This window comes from Balearica regulorum, chromosome 2, assembly GCF_011004875.1.
Source record: "Balearica regulorum gibbericeps isolate bBalReg1 chromosome 2, bBalReg1.pri, whole genome shotgun sequence".
NCBI lineage: Eukaryota > Metazoa > Chordata > Aves > Gruiformes > Gruidae > Balearica > Balearica regulorum.
The window spans coordinates 54,237,254-54,256,973 of record NC_046185.1 but is presented as its reverse complement, the minus strand read 5'-3'; the positions used below and the strand labels follow the sequence as shown (position 1 = coordinate 54,256,973).

The following is a 19,720-nucleotide window of genomic DNA, read 5'->3' as shown; positions in this document are numbered from 1 at the left end:
CCGATATTGATGGCAGCCTAATCACCCACTAAGAGCATGGTGCTGCCAGGGACAGTAAAACCCCCAAGAGCTAGTGGAGGAGCAGTTTTCTACTTATATCCCAAGCTCCTAGTGCACTCACAACAGAGATTATCCATGAGCTTTCCACAGTCTTTTTATGAAGAATATTGATCTATTTCCTTCTGCTGAGTTTAAGCTTTTTTTTTTTTTTCCCCTGTTTGGAAGGGCAGAACTGGCCCTGTTAACTTGAGCAGAATTTGTCTAAGTTGAGGGAAAAAACGTGCCTCAGACTTTCCCATTGATAGACTTGCAGCACAACTCCAAGATTTGACCTGCTAAACATCTAGCAATTACCTATCTAATTAATTACTTATCTTCAGATAAAATCAAGTTTTTAAATTTATGTAGCGTTTTCCTGTTACTGAATATCTGCTCATCAGTGAGTAGTGAATAGCTCTACACACAAAAACCTGCCTTCACATATCCAAATTGCTTTCTTCCTGCTATTAATGGGTATTTAGCAGAGTTATCTGTAGTGAAAGGAGCACAGTTGGTAATACAGTCATTGAGAGTGTATTATTGTGTTGGGCTTTTTCTTTGGATTCTACTTTCAAATACCTTTATTCTTAAAGAATATGGAAGTAATGTTTTTAGCAAGTTGTCATTTTCTGTATGGAAGTAAAATTCCTTTTTCAACCCCAGTGCTGACCTGCCCTTTCTAGTCACCAAGAAAAATGCTTTCGTTCATGAAAAGCACATAAAAAAGCTTTAAATCCTACCATTTTTGTAATGATATGCAGAATGCTGTGAAAGCCAATTGCCCTATGAATCCTAATTAATTGGAAATCAGGTCCACAATTCATCTGGGCTGTAAAAATCAGAATATATTCCATGATATAATATATGTGCAGCATCTTTTTTTTATGCTTTCTTTCTTGAGTCCTTGAACTTCGATTTTGTGCACTTTCTTCACCAACTGTGAAAACTGGGGGATTTTTTCCTTTAACTGGAAAGTTTTTGCAAGCCTCATGAGATGAGCTTTAAGAAAAACATAATGCATTGCAGAAGCGTAATAAATAGCAATCATTGGCAGCACTAGATTATTCCTCCCTCTAGTGGATGGCTGGCTCCAGTGAGAATAAATGGAGCTCTTTATTAACATCTCGAGGAATTATTCCATTAGCTTAGCTACTGGGAACTTACTTTTTTCAGGCTAGCATCCTCCAGCTCCCTGCCTGCTTAGTAATCCATGGTGCCTCTGTGTACACGTCCGTGACTATGTTACGTGACCAGCCTTTCAATTTTTCAAGGCCACCTCTCTACAGTGTTCTCAAGATTTCCCAGTCCCTTCTGTACATTATATGATTCCCAGTAGTAGTCACGTAAAGAAAGTCAACCCACTTCTATTGCATTTCTGTGGTTCCACACAGTACATTACACCAAGACCAGGTAATTTATCACAGCTGATCTCTGATGTATGCTAAACTGAAAAAGTGATGAATTTGAGGCAGCTCAGTTTGTCTGGTCATGGTGCAATACTGGGAACTGTGTTTCGACAGTGAGCAGGATATTAGTACTTCCTCCATCTACCCGGATGTGTCAGTGCATGCCCATACACCAGCGGGAACCTCAGGAATGTTCATGTCATTAAGAGAGACCAAACACATCCCTTCGTGGATAGTTCAGGAAAATGTAAAGGCATTGCTGACGTGGAGTGCTCCATTTAATTTTGCCTAGTGGCAACCCCTGTCTACTTAGTCGGAAAGATAAAATTTGGTGAGTTGACAAATTGGCCCTTACCTGGCACATCACAGGTGAAGAGAAGAGAAGCCAGAAGCCAGAGTCTCAGGATGCTGAGCAGACCTTCCTGTCTGCACGCAAAGACATGCTGGTGTTCAAACATCGTCAGACAGATCTCTGCCTTGTTGCTCCTGACAGTAGGAAATGGATAAATATATTATCATGATGTTGCTGTTTTCCTAATCAAGGTGACAAAAAATCTGAGCAATAAAAATAGCTGCCATAAATACAGCAGCCATTTAAGGAAGAGGTCAGCTAAGGAAGAGGGCACTTACTCATAGGACACAATTAAATTATGTAACTTTGGGGCAAATTTGCAGTCCCCCTCATAAGAGTTGTGAGGCTTGAGAAAGTAATATAGGTTTCATTACGCTTTGCTTAAAGTTGACATTTTAGACATTAAATTTTTCCATAGTTCACTGAAGTTTTATTAGGCTGGAGATCTTTTCAAGGAGTTCTCTTTTACCTCAGCAAAACCATTGACTTGAGATGATATCGTAAATCACCATCCATAGTCAATAATGGTTTTAATCGAAAAATGCATTTCTTCTAAAGTACCTTTTGACCATCACACCAAACATTCTTTACTCTTTATTAACCAGCTATTCCACTTTATATACAAAATCTGTCTCTGGGGCTGAAGTTTATTATTTCAGTCGTTCTGTCACCTTTGCCTCCAGTAAAATAATGAGTACGGTGCTGCTATTCTCTTCCATTGAAGAAGCTCAGTCATGTTTGCTAACTTTAATTCAGCATCACAAAGCCACCTGAGAGGTGCTGTAGGGAAGTATTAACATACCTGTGCTGAGTCTGAAAGTTTATATGACTTCTTCTCCAGGTCACACAGAAAATTTCTGTCAACACTGAAATCCAAACCCATGAGCTACAGTCCATTGCCTGTGGTTTGAAATGCCAAGTAGAAGGTATTTATCCAGAAATTTTAGAGTTTATCTTTCCCTTTTTTTTTTCCTGTTATGGGCTTTTAAACAAAAACATAGAAATCCAGGTATTTTCATGTTCTGAGTAGGACAAAAGGCCATCTTCAACTTCCCCATGTATCCTATAATTATGTTTTGAAAAGGAGACAGTTTTTTCTTAACTCATTCACAGGTGGTTGGTTGGTCTGTGATTTATACAGGGTAGACCACACACTATTAATCAGTCCTCTGTAAGGAACTAGCTTTATTCCTTTCCCTATGCAAACACCGAAGTTTGGGCACTTTTTCTCTTTTTCATCTGACCTTGCTGAAATTTTTTGCTTTAATTTTTCACTGGAAAAGAGTAATGTGCCAGTTCAGTAAAGCATATATTTTAATTCTAAGTATGACAATTAAATTCAAATAAATATTTGGAAATTCTTAAGAATGCCTACTATTACGGGACAAGAGGCCAGCTGACTTTCTCAGGAGTTAAAGGCTTCCTTACTTTAAAATGAGGTGCAAAACTCCTTTGAAGATCCTCAACCCTGAAGAGCATCCACTGTTTGAAAATATTTTTACATCCTCATTGTCTCTATCTGAATCACTGCATTTGATTCTAACAGCATGATGAATGGTATGATAATTCATTCTCCATTCCTTTACTTTCAGACCCAAATAAACATTTCAGGGAATTTCTTTTTCATGGGATTAAAAGATACCTATTTTAAATAATTAAAAAAAAAAAAAAATCCCTTTCAGTCCCCATCTGGGTTTTTAACTATTATGCAGGCTTCTTAACATTTATTTTTTTCCTTTGTTCTCTCATATTCCAAAACACAATTTCTTCTGCTTTATCAGGATTCATTCTGTACAAGTTTGGCTCAATGATAGCCTATATCACAGAAAGCATCTGTTTTTTAAAAAAGGAAAAAAAATCTAAAAGTGTGTGTTAAGCATAATTTTACATCTTTTGAGCAAACTTTGATTAATTGGAAAAGTTTCCATAATGGAAATCAACAAGTCAACAGACTTGTACCTCAAGGTATTCAGCGCTTTGGCCCTGTTTATAAAACCATCGACAAGCCAACTTGCCCAGAACACAATATATTTGACACATTCCTGAAACAGCGGGTTATCACTTCATGTTGTATCTCAGACCATCAGACAGATCTTTTTGTAATCACTACAAAACAAAACTGAAAAGACTTTGGAATGTAAAGAGAGAGTTATAAAATACACATGGACAGCTGGGGTTTTTTAATTATCTAGGTTTCTTTTGAGGGATTTCATTTGATGTAAAAGCACCTGAAGGGAAAGTAGTATCAGCTTCTTTTTTCTGAGGAATACCTCTGGAAAAGTTACACAAAGTAAAAGTCTTCCTGCTCCTGGGGTATCACTTCTGCTGTGCAATATCAGTGATAAAAGGGAAAATCTCCCAGAGCAGCAGAGACTGCTGCCCAGAGATTCAGTAGAGAATTTGCCAGAAACCCTACTGCACGCCATTATTTTTTCATTTACTTTTATTCTAAACATGACTTTAAATAAAATTATAGAAGAAAAGTTTGTATTGCTAGCTTCTTTGGTATGACAGGAGAAGTTGCAGGGTTTTATCTTAGTCAGTGATAACTCTATTTGAACACTTACTCCCCTGAAGTCTTTGTTTTTATCAGGAAGGGATGGCTGCAAGCCATATCTGAGCTCCAAGCTATACTTATCCGGACACAGCTCAAGAAACTGGCTGTAGAGTTATCCAGGAGGTCAGTCCTCTCTCTTCTCACCACCCTCTCAACCCCTGCCATCAAGAGCAGCTTCAAAGTCACTACCTCCCCAGTGTCTGCAGAGAAACAAAATGTAATAAGTTAGAAGTACTTGCTTAGAAAAGAAGAAAAAGCAGTTTCTCTTCAGGCACTTTAAACTGCTTAATGTTCTTCAACTACAAACTAACTAAAATAGAGGATACTGAAATAGCCACTTAGTAAGAGTGCACATATGATCTTTCAAAATGAAGCCATCAAGAGAGGAGAGGAGAGAAAATCCACAGTCACCACCAGCACATATTACAGTCCAGGTCAATAATTTGCAGGTGTTACCAAGGAATAATGCATGCCCACAGCAGGTGAGATACTCAAAGTATTTGTCATGTCACATGCCTGGCCCTGTATTGACTCTTGCTTTCTCAAGCATTCATTAGGAGGTAGTGCTGTTACTCAGAGATGTAAGAAGGTAAGCTCAGCCCCTTAGCTTAGTTAGACTTGGGATTTTTTTCCTTTCTGCCTTACAGAGTTACTCGCCAACCCTCCTCATTGCTTTAACATCTACTTGCTTTTCAGAGTTCTCCAATAGTTTGGTTCGTGTTGCACATCTGTACAGCTGAATCTGCTTTTTTTTTTTTTTTTTTTAGTAGGTATCTGAAAGTTTTGAAATGGCAGAAGACTGAATAGGAAGTGGAAAAATGCTGCATACAGAAAATACATTTTTGGAAAATGCAGGTGGCTGCTTATTTATGTGAAGGTTTTGGAGTAACGGTGTTGACTTGCAAAACTAAGATGTGTTCCTAATTTCACTGGGCGATGTTTATACAGTTCTAGCCCGGATGTTTGGAAATGTCTTTCTGAACTAGGTGACTTGGAAGCAGGCATGTGACAGGGCTTGCAGGCTCGTGGCCATGCAGCGTGTGGGTGACCACCACCTGGTTTCAGGTCCATGTGGAGCTGAGGACACTGAACACTGAAAAGGCATTGCAATTTGTCAGGAAAAATTGCTCTTAAGTAAACACTGCAGTGACAATCAACAGCAAATACTTTTTTAGTATTTACTGGAAAACATTTGTAGATAAATATGGCCCAATATTGTAACTTGGAGTAGCACAGGAGGACTTTGAGTTACGGGAAGTCTGCCCAGAAGATGCCTTTTAGCTGAGCTGGAGTGCTATCCTCCCACTCCCGGGAGCAAGCCAGAGCTCCTGCATAAATCGCAGTGCTAAGAAGGGAGGGCTGGTTGTGCAGCCAGCTCAGCGCACAGCCGGGTGACATTCCTGAAAAGTAACTGCTTTCCTCCTGCAGTTTGGCAGAGAGCTGTAATTCTTGGGTTTTCCCACTGGCAGAATTAATCAAACTTTTAATGTATGAATGGAGGGAGACCTGAAAATTAAATTAAGCAGGTGAAGTCCGAGCTTGTGGAGACTGTGATTTTAGAATAGCACAAGGACCGCAGTGGGGAATATCTTGGTCCCAGATACCCTGAGGTTAAAAAAAGAAAAAAGCTGTCTGTCAGTTTTCTGAGTAGGAGTAAGCTTAATATTAATACAGACTGAGACTCAAACTTCAATTCTCTCCATGAATGCGTCAGGCAGTGCAGATCTGCAGGTGTATGAGAGGATGTTTTGAGTGTGTTAGCAGACACCCAAAAGGAAGAAAATGACAGTATGATTTGACTCATTTATGATAATAGCAGCAATTACAGAAGTGGCGGTGAAGTGGTCCATGTCCATGCAGGACCCAGCACTTGGCCTTGTTGAACCTCATACAGTTGGCCTTGGCCCATTGATCCAGCCTGTCTAGATCCCTCTGTAGAGCCTTCCTACTCTCCAGCAGATCGACACTCCCTGCCCAACTTGGTGTCATCTGCAAACTGACTGAGGGTGCACTCGATTGCCCTCGTCCAGATCATTGACAAAGAAATTAAACAGAACTGGCCCCAGTACTGAGCCCTGGGGAACACCACTTGTGACCAGCCACCAACTGGATTTAACTCCATTCACCACAACTCTTTGGGCCCAGCCATCCAGCCAGTTTTTTATCCAGCGAAGAGTATGCCTGTCCAAGCCATGAGCAGTCAGTTTCTCCAGGAGAACTTCCACCAGTTCCCTCAGTACCCTTGGGTGGATCCCATTCGGCCCCATAGACTTGTATGTGTCCAAGTGGTGCAGCAGGTCATTAAACACGGAAGTAACCAAGAACGTAACATGATGTGGGATCAGATGGGTGAGCCTGGACTCACCAAGGGGAAGTGAAGGAACACCTTCTGCAGGAGGGACGGGTTGACTTTTTGCTGGCAAAGAGAGAGTTCATCAAAGAAGTGGTGGAGGGCTTTAATAAGGAGAGTACCAAAGGATTCATCCTCACCTCAACACGGGGCAAAGGGTTCCAGGCAAGGCTGCAGGCATCATTGACCTGCTGAGGCCCTCCAGCAGTGTTCGTTCTTAGTGCTATACCTGACACAAGGAAAAAGCTTTTCCAGCTTAGATAAATATGTCTCTCTGATGGTGAGTAGCACTTGTTCCTGGGATTATTAGTGCCAGCCCAAAGGAAACTCCTGCTGAAAAAGGCAAGAGCCTTGTGTCACACATTTGGTCTAGGTTCAGACATCCTTGTCCCAAGCAAGAATTTCCAAAAAACCTTCTAAGCATGTACTCAATAAGATTGGCAATAGGAGACATGAAGGCCCCCAGCTTTCTTCAGAGGGTCTTCTGAGAGGAAAGCTACTCTTCTCAAGCTGGGTGCTCTTGACAATGTTATATCTTAGCCTGCTAGGTGTGCCAAGAGAGGACATATTTCTCTTCTAGTGTAAACAAAAATTGCGTGGTGTTGTACAGAAGTGGCTTACCCTGACATCACTGGATTGAGCTGGTTCATCTGGAACTGTTTCTATGCTTCAGCATCTCTTTTCACTCTCCAGGGTGGAACAGAAGAGCGCTCACAACTATTCCCCACACACACCCCCCCACATGGGAATCAACACCAGCATGTAGACCAGATTTCTGATTAAGGAGAATTGTATAATGTCTGTCTGCATCATCTTCCATCTGCTTCTCTTACCAACTCAATTGCATACAGCATAACATGCCCATTCCATGCTGTGCTCTGTTCTTTCACCATGTCTAGAAAGCAGGGAGAAGAAACAGCATGTCAATGACAAGGGAAAGGTTCCTTCAATTTATTAGCCTTTTTTTTTTTTTTTTTTTTTTTTTTGGAAAACAGGTTTGTAATAAAATCACAAAGAAGTGGTTTCATGGCTGATTCTGAAGCTGGCAGTGGCCAGACGTGGAGAGTTTTAAAAGGGACTGGGCTTTTTAGAAACATTTCCTCCTAAAAAATGTTGATCCAGTTCCTGCTGCCTTCTATCAAACAAACAGGATCTCCCTGGCAGGACACCATGTGCTTACTCCAAAAAAACACAACAGCTGGAGACAGACACATTAGAGAGCTGTGTGACACCAAACTGCATGGACTTCTGGATTTTTATTTTTTTTTAAGTGCTTTCCTTTGCAGCCCTACCAGAATCTGTAGAACCAGGCAGAGACACAAATACACTATAGTGCAATATCTGCCTCTTCTCACCCTGTGACAAACCCAGTGACGCTGGCATGTCCCACGCAGTTTTGTGGTATGTGTTGGCTGGTCCATGCAGGAAGGACGATTTGTAGTTTGATCAGTGGAATCTTTTATAACGCAAAAGGAAGCAGATGTCAATTTTGTGCTGATAATGTTGAATTGCTCTTCAGCAGATGAGCTTTTCTGGTTGTCTCCAAGTTTTAGATTTTTCTTTCTCACACTTGGCTCTTTAGCAACACACTAAGGACTTGAAGAGAGGTTTTATTAATTATTTTAGCTTCAAGGTAGGAAATCCTCATGAGGAGGTTCACTTGATTATCAACAAAAACAGAAAAGAAGATCTTCAAAACCCAGAAAAATCCCTGGTGAGGGGGAAGACGCTCAAAACTGTTTATGTGCTGCCCTTGTCTCCGCCAGTAGCATGACAGATTTGTGTTCGCTGCTCTGAAAAAGCAGCGGAACATAGGTGCCAACATGATCGAATTACCCCAGCCTGGTGACCCGTATCATGACTGGGATCAGACAGATGCACTCGAATTACTTTGTTCTGTACGTGTTCCTCCCTGATGTCCTTCCCTGTTTGCCTTGTGTCAGACTGCCCTGGATTATTGTACCTTCTAGCAACACTAAAATGCAAATAAAATTAAGCACAGAAATGTACGTTGGATGTGCCCACTAGCCACGCTGGAGGTGGGGCATTCAGCCTCGGATAATTAAGCCCTGGGGAACTAAGCTGTCCGTTGTAGGCTACAAAAACAAGAACTGGGATATTTATCAATAGTGGTGGTTTTGAGGTTTATTTTTTCTTGGTTTTGGGTTGTGTGTGGTATGTTGTTGGGGGCTTTCCATTTGTTTGAAGGCAAATTTTAGCACACTCGTCTGCTGGCTTACGGAAGTATTCTGGACACGTTTCTGGACTTTCACTTTATTCTGCTTTGTCATTTTCTGTTGGCATAGCACAGTACCCATTTGGCACAACGCTGTGCTTTGTGCTATGAATCTGAATGCTGAACTTGCAGAAGACAATACAGTCTTAGGACTATTTTTCATTGTAACACTTTTTTCTATTGTGTCTGGCCTAAAGGGGAAAGAAAGCAGCCATCGTTAGTCCTGCCTCTCCCTGTTTTCATTCAGAAATGAAACATAATACATGAAAGTGTTTTTCATAAAGAACATATACACAACAGAGTGCATTGTGCTTTCCTAAATTAAAAGGAAATATTTGAAACTAAACTTGCCTGTTCTTGGAAATCCCTGTTGTCTACATTCTCTTTGGCATTTGAAAGTCATTTTGAAGGCAAAGGAACTCTTCCAGGAATATATTCAAAGCTATTTCACTTTTAATCTGCTAACACTGCATTTTGAATCCTTTAATATATATATTTGAATGAATTAAATTATGGCCAGCATATACAAGTCAGAAATGACAAGGCAGTATATAAAGACAGTGTATAGCTTTCTTCCCCCTTCATGCATCCTGGGCCATCATCTGAGCCAGGCACTAGGTTAAGACTATTTCCTGCCTCTGTCTCAGACTTCCCTGTACGAACCAGAGCAAATGAGCAAATGAGCAAATGAGCTAAATGAGCTCCCATGCTTACATATGCTGACCAAGTCCTTACTCTGCAAATAGTCAGTTAAGCAAATTACGGACCAAAATGTGCTTCCATCTGAATTAAGACTGTGTACATACAAACACATCTGTAACAGTTGGTTAAAAGTATTTATTAACATGCATGTTGCAACAGTGGTAGGGGCAATTAGGTGTGTGCATTTAAAATCTTTTCATTTCTATATTTGAATGAAAACAGGAGAATCAGCCTCAATATGTCTAAAGTGTACAGAGCAGAAACCAAAGGGCAGTCAGCAAAGGTAGCTTAAAAATGTCCTTGACACACCTACATGATCTGGTTTAGATGCTTCGCTAAAAATGTGTTTTCTGCTTAAATGAACGTTCTCCTGCCTCTCAGAGCCCCTCATGGGCTTTCAGGAGAGTTTTGTTCTCACGGGTTGGGTATCTCAATCTTCCCTGAGGCACAGTGTGGATCAGAGGCACTTGCCTGCCTTTGCCCAGGGGAGCCTTTATTTCTCCGCTGGGACTCGGGCGGACTCCATTTCCACACACCTCAGCACAGGGCTGGCTCCTTTTCGGGTCAGTCCCCTTGGGACACTGGCAACGTCAGCCAGCAGAGTGGCAGAACCCCAAAGCCCTCGTCTTCTCCTGGTGTCTCTTGCTGTGTGGTTCTTGGGAAGCACGTCTAGCAGTGCTTCTCCTCCCACCGCATCCACTATCGGCGTGTTGCCATTGTGGCTGTACTCCCATCCTCTGGGGTGAAGCCTGGGGCAAGGGAAGCAGTATGGGGGAAAAGGATGGTGCAGCAAGTTTGGGAACCTGTCACTCGTGAACAAAGCATGTTGCCTTAGGGGACAGCCCATCCCCAAAGCACGCCTCACTCCCCATGCCCGCTGCAGGCTCCCTGAATGCTGCTTCAACCAACTTCATCACATCGTGTATCCACAAGGGACCAGAAACCACCCAGGCAAAATCTCATTTTACCACAGCAGTAAGGATGAGCTGTGTATAAGCCCCTCTGAAAGGGCTCTGGCACTGAGTTCAGGGCTACGCTTGTCCCATGTCACACCGACAGGCACTGCAGCACAGAAATGATGTGGCATGCTTGAGGAGCTCGTTCAAGATCTTTAATAATTCACATCCTCCTTCTGCCAATTAATATATCCAATGAAGACAGTAGAGCTAACAGACTGTTTTGTATTGGCCAAAGAGCTGTCCCAAAGTCTCAGTCCCTTGTCTGTCATGCCTAGTTGTGGAAATTATGATGGCACAAACAGAATTTTAGGTAATGCAGGATAAATAGAAGATAGAGTTGAACCTTTAAGGAAGAAAAGAATATTTTCATTTAGAGGTTGCTAGTAATAGTAACTCTGAGAAAATAAATTAGACATTCAGATCTTCCCCTGTCATACATAGCCAGATTTATTCCTAAACGGCATGTTTTCAAAATTTCCAGTGGCATTTCAACTGTTCATTAAAGTGTACTGTAGAATACAGTGACAATTTATTACACAGCTATAAAAGCAGTAGTAATCATTATAAACGCAAACCTTCAGATGTTTCTTTGCCTATGCTTTAAATCCTTTTCCTTTTTTTCTTTTTTTTTTTCTTTTTTCCATCACTACATCTAGTGAAACAGTGATTGCAGCAATCAGTAAGCAAGGAGCCACCTCCTCCAACAGCTGCCAATATCCTAGTTTGTTTTATACAACAGATGGGAGGTATGTGCAGGCTAAGATAAGTGGCCACCTGTAAAATACGGTTCTAGATGTGTGCCAAATTGGCCAGTCATGTAGTCAGGAACAAAACTAGTCAGAAAAAGAAGGCAGCTGTGCTGACCACCCACATCTGAAACATTTACTCTCATGGATGGATGCCCTTGTTTCAAGCAGAGTTGGGAAAATGTTGTTATGCAACACTAATGCATACAGAAAATGAATTTCTGTATCTTTTGGGGTGGCTTTCCATGACACTTGGAGCATCTGATCTGATGTGTACAGCAAAATCTTGCTGCTATGGGTACCTGCATCTTGTTATATTAGTTCCAATCTTTAAAGGGCACCTGCCTCAGCACTTGCAAATTTCTGTCTGGCAATATCTGTGCACTGAATTTGGTGATGCACTGCAGTCTTCTTGCGAGATCAGCTAATCAGTGAACAGTGACAAGCCCCAGGTGACGTATTTGACTAACTGGCAGCTAATCAAGCATATTTGAATTTTGCATGTCACATATTGGCAGCAAACTGTTCACAACGTATTCGTAAAATACATTTTGAATTAATTTAAGAAATGCATTTCAGGCAATGCTGATCAGTTTACAGATCTGCAGGGTGGTGAAGTAGCTCACGTGCATCTGAAAAATGTTTGTTGAATTATTCATTCTATTTTATCTTTTTTAATTTTTATTTCTTTATTTTTTTATCAAATAATAGACAAGAATTTTTTTTCCAAGAGTTCCATGATTAGTGTTAGTTATCAAAATGTTGCAGCTAAACGTTAGTAATGGTCACTTTTTCATCACTTTCTCTTCCTTTTTTTTTGAGTTGTTTGGAACACTGCTAATTATGATGTCTAAAAAGCTTTCTACTTTTGTCATGTGGAATCAAATGGCGTAAGGAGTCAAAGCGTATGAACATGGCTGCTGTGAGTAGTGCACTGTAAGCATAGTGAAAATGGCAAGCAAAGGCTTTATCTTCATCTTGTGACAGGAATATCTAGTAATTAGCATAAGTTTATGTATTTTTATTAGGCAGGTAATTAGTAGTCAGAGAATACGGTGTTGTAGAGATGACCTAGATTTTATTACGGTATTGTACCATTCAGAAACAGACCCAGTTTCTGAACTACTTAGGTGTGCAATTACACAATGGAATTGTCCTCCTAAACTACGTTGACAATTATCAGAATTGTGCATGCCACTGGGAAATTGCTCATACTAATTACCATCATTAGCTACGTGAATACAAAATATCTGAAAATGCTTGAGGAATTAGACATAAAATGGATTCTCTTCTTTCAGGTCAGCTGTGTACTTATTTCTAAAGACTAGGGGACCAAGATTAAGCCTGTAATTAGGTTACAGGTTTTTCTTTTGTATAGCTGCAAACATCCATGTGAGATTTACATTTTAAAATGGACATTTAATTACTATTTTAATTTGTTTACTTTGTAATACTTGGAGAGTTTTAAGATATTCCAATAAAAATATTGAAGAATCACCCTTTCAATACTTTATCTTTTGATTGTTTAAGAAGAAATATTCCCCAAACTAATTGTATTGCATAAGAGGCATGACACGGATCACTTTTTGTGACTCACATCTTTATAGGATGCCTCAGATTTTGAAGACAGCACTTATCGGGCATTTTCAGAGGATAAAATGTCTCACAGGCGGAGGATTGTAGCTACACATTATAACCTTTGCTAGCCGACTAAGCACATATGGCAGGAGTACTGTAGTTTGTGCACATTACCTATGGGGTTTTTTTGTTTGTTTCTGACTGCTTGTGCATCTCATCTGTCACTGCTATGGGAAAGTTGGGGTTGTTATCACTTCAGAAATACAACTGTGTTTTTTAAACTTCTAATTTGACATCAAGTCATGTAAAGCTATTTCCCTAGCCTACATTTTCTGAACTTTCAACTTAAGCCAGGAATAAAATAAAATTTAAAGCACATCAAACCTTACCAGGTGCCCCAAGTTCTTCAAATGATTTCCCAGGTTAAGATGTACTATGAGTGTCATACATGTTTTGTATGATCTGCCTACCCTATTTGCCCATACACCCTTGAAAGCTCCATGAGAAGCAGCCCCGTTAGATGGGTACGTATGTGGGTGTCAGAGTCACGGCACCCGCAGGTCTGATCAGCACCGGGTTTTCATGGAGGAACAACCCTTTAGAGGAAGAGCCCCTACAGTTCCTACCAACTGCATTTCAAGAAGTAGACATTCAGCTGATGTGTTTAGGATCATGCAGCCAAACTTACTATTGGGCCTCTCCTTTCTTTACCCTACTTCTGGTGAGGCCATTCAAATTTGATGAAATTTCTATTTTTTATTATTTTTTTTCCCCAAAAACCTCCCAGGATATCCAGCGAACACTCGCCAAAGCTTCAGATCCGCAGCCACAGTTACCTGAGGGCGGTGAGCGAAGTCTCCATCAACAGGAGCCTGGACAGCCTGGACCCCGCGGGGCTGCTGACATCCCCCAAGTTTCGCTCCCGCAACGAGAGCTACATGAGAGCCATGAGCACCATCAGTCAGGTGGGTGACATACACCCGCGGCGGCCCGGAGGGCAGCCACCACGCTGGACACCAGCCAAGCCCTTGCAATAGGAGAAAATGGGTTTTGCTTTAAGTGGAATCAGGATGTTGCATGCCACACGTTTTCATAACAATTTTAAGAAAACAGAAATGTTTTCACACAATCTCTGTTTTGAGAGAGTAACATTTGATAATGCCATAACCTGCCCTTTGCAAATGGATGAGTGGCACAACATGTAATGCATTTCAAGGAGCAGTCTGATTTTTTAGTTTTCTTTTCCAAAAACAGGTGCTCATGACCAGTGTCTTTAAACAGGATTCTCTTAAGGATCTTGTGCTTTGTACCTGAAATCAAAATTTTTTGAATGCCTCAAAAAAAGAAATTTCGCATGCTGAGATGCTAAAAGAACATTAAGTCCATAGTATTTTGTATTTCACAATTTTATTAGTATTTTATTAGAATTTTTAAGGCTTTCTTTATGCTATTGTATATATTCTTGGCTCTGTGAAACTCTGAAATGTTCACATATATAGTACAAATGTCGTAGTATATATATTAAGTGCAAAGGTATTATTGCCCTGAAATTCTGTCAGATCTTTTCATGCTCATTCTAAGCCAGGAAAAAAAAATAAAACCTGCTGTGACCCATTCAGTTTATGAGTTTTATCATCACAAAAAAGCCCGTCCTTGCATACAACATGCTTCTACAGTTGAATTGGTCAGGGATGGATCTGAAAGAAATACGAAAGTGCCAGCACTCCACCAGGCAGTGGGCCAGTAGTTCATCTGCTAAATCCTGTAGCTCCTTGATATGATTTTTGGCTTGCTTGCTTAAGTGGATCATTTGGATAAATCACCTGGATAAAAGAATATTCTTACACTACTCCAGAAGTGCAGCAGGCAGGATTTGTGGTGTTGGATACTGGCCCCTTATTATTGGCAAGTCATTGCAATGTCAAAAAAAGCGTGTGACATCATTGGTGTCAGGACTTCAGCTGTGACCATAACAAATATATGTGCCATTCAGAATGGAGCTGTAGTTTGAATTTCTGCAGAATTCTATATTTGGGTATTACAACCTCAGAGTATCCACCTGTGTATTTTATAGAGAGGCACTTTGCATAGGGTATGGACTGATGCTCTAGAAAGAGGGATGTGTGCAGGAGGAAACAGCACTGAAATTCAGGTCTCAGAGGCAACTACATGAACATTAGGTTAGGTTACTTATTTAGCTGGACACCTAACACTTATACAAAGCTGTCTTCCAAAGAGACAGTTTCATTTGCCAGTATGAAGAAGTTCGGGGGTTTTTTTAAAAAGCATTAATTCAGACATATTTATTTGGGGATATGGCTATTCCCCACCATATTGGATTTCAGATATTGGATATTGGAACATAGGATAGTTCTTTGTGATAAACTATCCACTACTCTTCCATGCTCTTTTAAGCAGTTTCCCTTTGAAAAAATATGTTCTACTCTGACATTTCCCTTTTCATTTATGTGTACAAATACTTGGCATAATGTTTTCCTCAGTAAAATTAATCCTGGAAAAAAATTTCTAGATTTTTTTTTCCACCACCCTAACACAGTCTTATCTTGTCTTGCAATCTTGGCCTTTTGCATGCTTGAAAACTAACAAAATCCTCAAGTGGTGGTTTCCATGTGCATGTTTCCTACAGTGATAATTATTGTGCTTTAATGTCAAGCTCAGGGCTCTATTCTCAGTTTAGAAACGTGAGCATCCATTACTAATTAAAATGAGGTAAGTGGTTTCCAAGTTTGCAAGACCTGCAGCAAGGCCACATGCTTTTGAATGTTCTTTAACCTACATGAGTGCAAGTCTTTGTCACCACCTAGTGTCTGCTCCACAAAGGGTCTAAGGATTCCCTTGCATCTCTCACTCAGCCAAAGGAGTCAGCCCAGAGATGTAGTTATACATACATTTTTCCCCTGCAGCAAAGCTGATTCCCTTATCAGCCTCCCTTTCCCAACTGGTTGTTACCACGTCTACCCTCCAGCTTCCCAACCCCTCAGGTTTATCACCGTGACTGCCTGTGGGTTGCATTGATTGTGTACCAGGGTTAAGCTGACCTTTTTTTTTTTTTTTTTCTTTCCCCTCGGTCCCCAAAGAAAGAGTGATTTATGTTTTTCAATATAATGGTCATAATGGCCAGAGGTTCAACCTCTGCTGTGGGCCGAGGGTGAGATAAACCGGATGCTGCTATGAGGACTCCCAGCTTCCCACCAGTCTCGGCAGGAACCAAGAGCCAAAACTGCTGAATCTCTGCCTAAAGCCTCTGTCTCCCCTTTTTGTACATTTTTTTTTCTTCTAACAACTGTTGCTTTGTAGAATGGGATGTGTTTATGTGCCATTCACCTGTTGCCCATGTGTGAAGGCATCTTCTAACAGATGTTGGCCATTGTGAGTGTTTGTACCTGTTAGGCTGGTGTGTTGGATGTATTGAACCTGCCCGCTCTTTGCCTGCAGGTGAGTGAGATGGAGGTGAATGGTCAGTTCGAATCCGTCTGCGAGTCGGTGTTCAGTGAACTCGAGTCTCAGGCAGTGGAGGCTCTGGATCTGCCCATGCCAGGCTGCTTCCGTATGAGGAGCCACAGCTATGTCAGAGCCATTGAGAAGGGCTGCTCCCAGGACGACGAGTGCATATCCCTGCGGTCCTCATCTCCCCCACGTACAACCACCACGGTGAGGACCATCCAGAGCAGTACTGGTGAGTAACAAAAAGGGAAATCCAGAGGGGTGGTGGAAAGGGAAGGTACCTTTCTGTGCAGGTCCATCAGATCAACGATGAGCTCTTCTCTGTCAGATACCAAGCCTATAAGAGAGTCTGTGTTTCATCAGGGAGCTGGACAGACTAATCAGCCTAAAACTATGCACAGATCAAGGCTGATGCAGTTGTGTTGTCTCCTACATCCAAGCTAATTTATTCTGGGCTAAAAGCACATAGAAGGGAAATCCAAGGTCATGTCTCCTCTTGCTATCCTCCCCAAAAAAGCAATCATAATTTGGCAAAGCTGAACGTGAAGGCTCTGGGTTAACAGCTCCGCTGGCTCTTACCAGCAGAGGAGGGTCCTTCTGCTGAGTTTTTCTACAAAGATGAGGTGATCTTTGTCTTTTCTAAAAGCGAAAAGTTGCTGGATGTGTTCTTTAATGACTCAGAGAGACTGTTGCAGCTCTCCAGGCCATTTCTCAGAGGTGGGAAAAAAGAAGGGAAGAAGAGGTCTGCAGGTCAAAGCATGCATGCTCACATCCTGCTGTTATTCCTTCTGCAGTTCAAACTGTTCAAGCCTTGCAAGAGGGAGAGGTTTCCGTCTAAAAGCGAGACTTACAAACCTTCCTTTTAATGTTTGAAGTTGCTTTTCTTTTGGAAATAACCATGATGAATTCCAGATTCTGTCATCAAAATTAGTGCTTAAGGGGAAGAAAAAGCAAGTCAGAAACCAAAATCCAAATCTGCCTCTCTCACTCAGGAAAGCAAGAGGCAGGAACCATTATGTGTGTGTGCCCTTCCCTGTGGGAGAAGAGAGACCCTCTTTCTCTTGACTTCTCTGCATCCATTCTACTGCTTTACACAAGCGTCATTGACTATACATGTACTATTCATATTCAAGACTAATATTGACTATAATGAGCATTTCACTGTTATCTACTATCTCTATTCCCAGTTCTGTAATTTCTGTTTTCTGTACTTTAAATTTTTGCCTTTTTGTGCGTTATCTCACAGGTGCAGTTGTTTATACCTTGTAAGTTCCTTATCTCTCACTCCAGTCTTTTTTAAAGCCGCTTGTCAATTGGTTTATGTCATCAAAGGACACCTTCCATCCTTTTACCAAAAATGTTCAGCTTAATTCATGATTTTTCTAAAAGTAACAAGTTTAAGTATGTTGGAAATACATTGGCAGTACATCACAAACATCAAAGAGTTTTTAGCAAATGCTGCAGAGCAGTTCTCTTCCAAATCACTAACCCTTAAGAAATAGTATCCATGTGACAACATTTCTGCTATGAAAGTAGTTCTTGCGTGCACACAGGATTTGCACCACACCACAAAGACAGGATTTACATAAGGTATGTGTTGCTTCATTGTAGAGTATTAGCTTGTGTCCAATGTATTCCGAGGCAAAAGCTGAAGGATGGGAGTTTTCAGGGATTCTTTTCAGTGTGTATTTGCCTATATTAGATCACCTTGGGTATCCCAGAGTGGTTTTTCAGTTCTTTGAGGATGGCTTTGTTAGCACTTTTCCTTTACAAAAAATAACTGTAATCATTAATCCAGAAAAGAATAACTATTTTTAATTATCTTGATATAAGAGATTGCTTCTGTCACTTAGAAAAATGGTGCCTGTGTTTGGGGATGATGGTGTGTAAATGGAGGTTGGCTGTATGTACCAGCCAAAAGCACTGGAAAACCTGAAAGAGGAAAATAGTTATTGTAAACTGTCTCTTGTTTATGCTCCTCTTTTTGTAGTACAACCAGAAACAGAGGCCTGGTCTCTTCTCTGAGTAGCTGGCTTTATTAAAAAATCATATGAACAAAGCTATGTTATTGAAAAATGTAATCCAGTGGGTCTGTCTTGGGTTACTGCTTCTGTAGTCAACCCCTTAAAATGCAGAGAGAGGAATGATTTTCAGCCGTCTCTTTGGACATCCCGAGAAGCATTTAAAGACTGCTGTAGGTATTCATTTTCTGATGTGGGAATTTTACTGAGTTATCTTTCTCATTTTTTAATTCTTGGGCTTCCAAGGGCACATCCCTTGCAGTGGTAGCATTTCAAACAACTTGTCTCTTTTACTACCTGACTTACATACCACTACCCATTTAATTATTAGATTAATTAGGGGATTAGAGCTGAATTAATTCCATCCAAAAGCATCTATATTGACTACCTTGCTGTTGGCTGTGGCTGGCTCACAGAAGAGAAATAACATGAAAGGTACCATTGATGGTTTCTATTAATTTGTGCAAGGTGCTGCACATGGGTCAGGGCAATCCCAAGCACAAATACAGGCCTGGCAGAGAATGGATTGAGAGCAGCCCTGAGGAGAAGGACTTGGGAGTGTTGGTGGGAGAGAAGCAGCTCAACGTGACCTGGCAATGCACGCTAGCAGCACAGAAAGCCTGGGCTGCATCCAAAGAAGAGTGACCAGCAGGTCATGGGAGGTGATCCTGCCCCTCTACTCCACTCTCGTGAGGCCCCACCTGGAGTACTGCGTCCAGCTCTGCGGTCCCCAGTACAAGAAAGACAAGGAGCTGTTGGAGAGAGTCCAGAGGAGGGCCACGAAGCTGATCAGAGGGCTGGAGCACCTCTCCTATGAGGACAGGCTGAGAGAGTTGGGGTTCTTCAGCCTGGAAAAGAGAAGGCTCCGGGAAGACCTTATAGCAGCCTTCCAGTACCTGAAGGGGCCTACAGGAAAGCTGGAGAGGGACTGTTTACAAGGGCATGGAGTGATAGGACGAGGGGTAATGGCTTTAAGCTGAAAGAGGGCACTTTTAAATTAGATATTAGGAAGAAATTCTTCTCTATGATGGTGGTGAGATCCTGGAACAGGTTGCCCAGAGATGTTGTGGATGCCCCCTCCCTGGAAGTGTTCAAGGCCAGGTTGGATGGGGCTTTGGGCAATGTGGTCTAGTGGAGGGTGTCCCTGCCCATGGCAGGGGGGGTTGGAAATGGATGGTCTTTAAACACCCCTTCCAACCCAAACAATTCTGCGATTCTGTGATTAATATCTGCTTCAATGAAATGGGAAATGGCACAATAGCTAGGCAGATGACAAGAAAGGAGAACAATATCTCAGACTTATCTCCAC

At 41.4% G+C, this 19,720-nt stretch overlaps 1 protein-coding gene across 6 annotated transcripts in view; it reads left to right on the top strand.

Moving 5' to 3' along the window:
• DLGAP1 (DLG associated protein 1) overlaps nucleotides 1–19,720 on the top strand; it is a 419,833-nt gene that overhangs the window by 307,446 nt on the left and 92,667 nt on the right. For all 6 annotated transcript variants that reach the window (XM_075744335.1, XM_075744334.1, XM_075744332.1 and 3 more), the window contains 2 exons: nucleotides 13,713–13,890; nucleotides 16,382–16,622. In XM_075744335.1, the coding sequence (XP_075600450.1) occupies nucleotides 13,713–13,890; nucleotides 16,382–16,622 (419 nt within the window). The remainder of the gene's footprint in view (nucleotides 1–13,712; nucleotides 13,891–16,381; nucleotides 16,623–19,720) is intronic.